Here is a 3,988-nt window from a genome sequence, read left to right as displayed (position 1 = left end):
ATCTATAAAAATCACATGATCCTGTTTGTGTTCTAGAAAAAAAAGTTTAAATTTATCGTACAGTATTATCAAATATTAAAGAAATGTTACATTTTTTCTAAAAAAATTAATACGATCTTAGATCTATATTGTTATATTAACAAACACATAAATTATTTTAATTGCGTCCATTTGTTGTTAACTAATCTAAAAAACTCTCTATTGCAAAATAACTTTCTATCATTTTTATTATTCAATTCAACTAGCTGGATATGGCATAGCATTCCATAAAGGATGGCTTCCATCACCCTTTTTTATCGCGACGATTTTCACGAGCTCCTGCGATGGTTCTTTGAGATCATATGCCCACCCGATTTTTGCAAAAAAATTGATGAAATCTGTAGTTGTAGAATTGCAAAACTCGGAAGTCTTATAGTCCCATGGAAAGACATGATGATAATTGTGCGATCCTTCACCGGCCGCAACAAAGTTAACCCATTGATTTTCCGTCGGATTTATGTGCCTGCCATTTAAAAAATAAAATAAAATTATTCTTGGGTGATACAAAATAGCAAAAGCTCTAAATTTCTTTTGATTAAATTTATATATGAAAATAATTTTGATATTAATTATATGCTTACGCATCATACGGCCTTGAGCCCCAAATATGAGCCACACTATTAACGCACCATATGAAATTTAAAAGGAGAACATAACGAAGAATAATTTGCGACACGAAAGCTCTATACCAAGTCTCATTCCATCCATATACAGGAAGCATTACCGGAAGCAAAAAAGTGAAGATAATTTTTAATATCAAGAAATATCTACAAAAAAAGCAAAAATGAATTACGACATATAATTTTTATTACAGTTTTATATATATTGTGTAAAAAAATTTTTATAAAAAACTTTCTAAAGTTGAGAAGGTTCTAAAATTGAGAAAAAAATTGGAATAATAAATATACTTTTGGAATGAATCAAGTAAGTACAATATGTAAATAAAGTAGGGTGTTCTGAAAAAATCTTTTGCTATACTCGCATTACTCAGGACAAGTACAATCGGTATCATTTCTTTTAATTTTTGAGCTAATTAAAATTACATCACATAACAGGAATATATAAAAAATTGTGTACAAAAAAATGAGCATTCAGTAAACATGTTCGTGCTCTCAAAAATTTTCCATTGCGCCTGATATTTTTGTTACTTAAATATAGTAATTTAAATATAGTATTTTTAACCTTTAGTATGATGATTATGTACGTTACACAATGATTTTCCAGTCTTTTATTACCTACATATGATGGGTTATTCGTGTTCCGATTTAATTTTCATCGTATTAATAAATATATGAAAATTATTAAATAATTCTTAGATATATTTTTTAACATCTTTAGAGAGATTTGTAAGATTGTATACTTAAAAAATTATTATAAATATTAATATTATAACTGAGACTCCTAGTTATTTGAAGAATGTGTAGGTGTCAAATAATAGCGATATTACACGTTTTCTCGACTTTGAACTCAATTTTTATGTTTTTGTCATGTGATGTAATTTTAGCTAACAGCATCGAATTCCTCGCCTCAAAAACAAGAAATGATATCGATTTTACGTTGCACAAGCACAGAAATGGCTAATCTTTTTGTAACATCCTTCTTTTCTTTTGTCTTTTCCCGGATAAAACCACTTTACATAATTAATTCTTTACACAAACTTACTTGACACTGAATGCAGCAATAGGATCAGCCAATATATCACTCATATCAACATGACGACCCTTTCGAATCACATCTGGATGTTTCTTCATCATCAACCAGCCTACATGGGAGAAAAAGAACCCTCGATTACTATTATGCGGATCCGCATCCGTATCCGTATATTTGTGATGCACTCGATGATCTCGCACCCATTCGAAAATGTCATTCTAAAAGAATACAAGAAATTCTTCTGTAAAGAAAAATTCTTCCGTCTTACAACGCATAAAACGTAATTATAAACGTTTATCTACCATGCCTGTTGAAGCATATAAAACGACAAGTATGATTCTAAGCTGCCATTTTGCCTTATAAGCTTTATGGGTCCATAAACGATGAGCACCGGCAGTGACGCCTATTCCTCCTATTAAAATCATGCCATATACTTGAAACAAAAAAAGTCGGCACAATTAGAACATTAGAAATGCTTTAAAATTGTGAATAATAATCCGTATTTCATAAGAGCACTATGTAAGCAGCATTGATTTGACAATTTAAAATAATTTATGATACAATCGACATTGTACAATAGAAATGAGAAATTTCAAACAGCAATTTACTAATCTATTGTTAAGCTTCTATTGCGTGCTCTCTTTAAGTCTAATCAATTGGCTTTTAACGCTTTCTGACATCAGCTGTCGTTAAAAATGACTATGGCGTTTTTTATAAACATACAATCGATTTTAATTAAATCGTTAATAGATTAAATTTTACTGTTTTATTATGTAGTTTTTCTAGAAAGTCAAAGAATTAAATTAAAAAGAATTTTACAAAGAATACTTACTCCAAGCGGTCGTCTTCAGATTTTCGAAAAATTTAAAAGTAAAAAAGACATATACGAAGCATAAGTGGAAAAGACTAATAGTTATGATGTTCTTCCATTTCAGCTCCGTCTTGAACCAGCCTTCACTTTTTATATAACTCTCGCTTCTGTTTTGAACGTCATTTTCATCATTTTCATCTGTAGTCTTTTCAATAATTGAAAATTCCTCGTTTTGAAATTTTTTTTTCGTAAGTATTTTTGAATCTATGCTTAAGATATTTGGCGCCATCTTTATTTTCGAATTACTGAATCGAGAATTCATAAAATCTGTTTCATTAACAATTAAATTACGCTATTAACAATTAAATAGCAGGTCATCTTTGATTTTTACCAATAAAGAATTGATTAAATTACGATTAAATTCATTGTTCATAAAAAATAAAAAATGATACATTGTAATTCTAGTTAATAAAACATATCCAAAATAATTTGTTCTTCATAATTTTTTATAATAATGTATTCTATTCCTTCGAACTACCCAAATGATATTATAATATAGTTTGTACTTATAATTTAACTAATATCTTTAATGAATTAGTTAGTTATTGTATTATTAGTTAGTTATTGTAGCAATTATCCATAAATTGCCAATCGAGCAATTATTGTAGCTTATTGAAATAACTAATTGTAAATTTAAAATAAATTTAGAATTTTACTTTCTAATATCATACATTAACAAGTAAAATTTTAATTTAAAAAAGAAAAGGCTTAAATATTTATGTTCTTTTTAACACATTTATAACACAATTTGTATTTGTGGGAAATATTCATATTTATGTAACAATTTGCACATTTTAGAACACACAGATTTTATAAGAAAATTGTCTATTTATAAAACATTGTTGTATATCTAATTTGCAATAAAGGCAAAACATTTATACCGTTTATCCAACTTCGATAGGTAGTTCTTAATTATATATTTGAATCATGGCAACTGAATTGTTTTTTCAGGTTGCAATCTTATGCATTTTTATAAATTGTACTGTCAGCACATTGCTTCATTTAAAACACTTGAATATGCATTTGTGTTAAGTAATTATATGAGTACAATAACCTAATACGCTCTCTTATTATTAGCATTAATATTCTTAACAATATAATATTGTGTTGTCATAATAATATGAAAAATACTTATTTCTGTAATTATTGTAAATTAGTGAAAAGTCAAGTTTTACATACAAGAGGAACAATTAGATTTTTTAAATTATTTTATATCATAATTACGTGCTTAAATTAATGAGAACAATAAGGCAAAATTGTTGGGTTGTATATAGAAAATTTATATTTCAAAATATTATATACACACACACTGTATATTTCAAGATCTTGAGATAATATACAACTCATAAGTTCGTTTTTTCGTTTTAAGGAAATTCTAAAGTGAATATGTTTTATCAATTTTTTCAAACAAATATTTCTCTAATTGCC

General features: G+C 27.3%; 1 protein-coding gene across 1 annotated transcript; it reads right to left on the bottom strand.

Moving 5' to 3' along the window:
• Positions 1-237: 237 nt before the first annotated feature.
• On the bottom strand, positions 238-2,822 carry LOC108693830 (acyl-CoA desaturase-like). Its single transcript, XM_018202981.1, has 5 exons — positions 2,522-2,822; positions 1,992-2,122; positions 1,702-1,907; positions 621-806; positions 238-502 (listed from the first exon to the last, which is right to left on the bottom strand). Exons 1-5 carry the CDS (start codon positions 2,820-2,822, stop codon positions 238-240), a joined length of 1,089 nt encoding a protein of 362 aa, XP_018058470.1.
• Positions 2,823-3,988: the final 1,166 nt, after the last annotated feature.

The sequence above is a fragment of the Atta colombica genome, unplaced genomic scaffold, assembly GCF_001594045.1.
Source record: "Atta colombica isolate Treedump-2 unplaced genomic scaffold, Acol1.0 scaffold110, whole genome shotgun sequence".
Classification (NCBI taxonomy): domain Eukaryota; kingdom Metazoa; phylum Arthropoda; class Insecta; order Hymenoptera; family Formicidae; genus Atta; species Atta colombica.
The sequence above is the reverse complement of the archived record's forward strand: the minus strand, read 5'-3'. Positions and strand labels throughout refer to the sequence as shown.

What these genes read in the sequence shown, in the direction of transcription:
- LOC108693830 (XM_018202981.1), bottom strand. Translation starts at nt 2,822, where the DNA reads ATGAATTCTCGATTCAGTAATTCGAAAATAAAGATGGCGCCAAATATC. An exon ending in TCTGAAGACGACCGCTTGGA is followed by an intron (nt 2,123 to 2,521) that starts GTAAGTATTCTT and finishes TTTTGTTTCAAG; the next exon opens with TATATGGCATGATTTTAATA. An exon ending in GGCTCAAGGCCGTATGATGC is followed by an intron (nt 503 to 620) that starts GTAAGCATATAA and finishes TTTAAATGGCAG; the next exon opens with GCACATAAATCCGACGGAAA.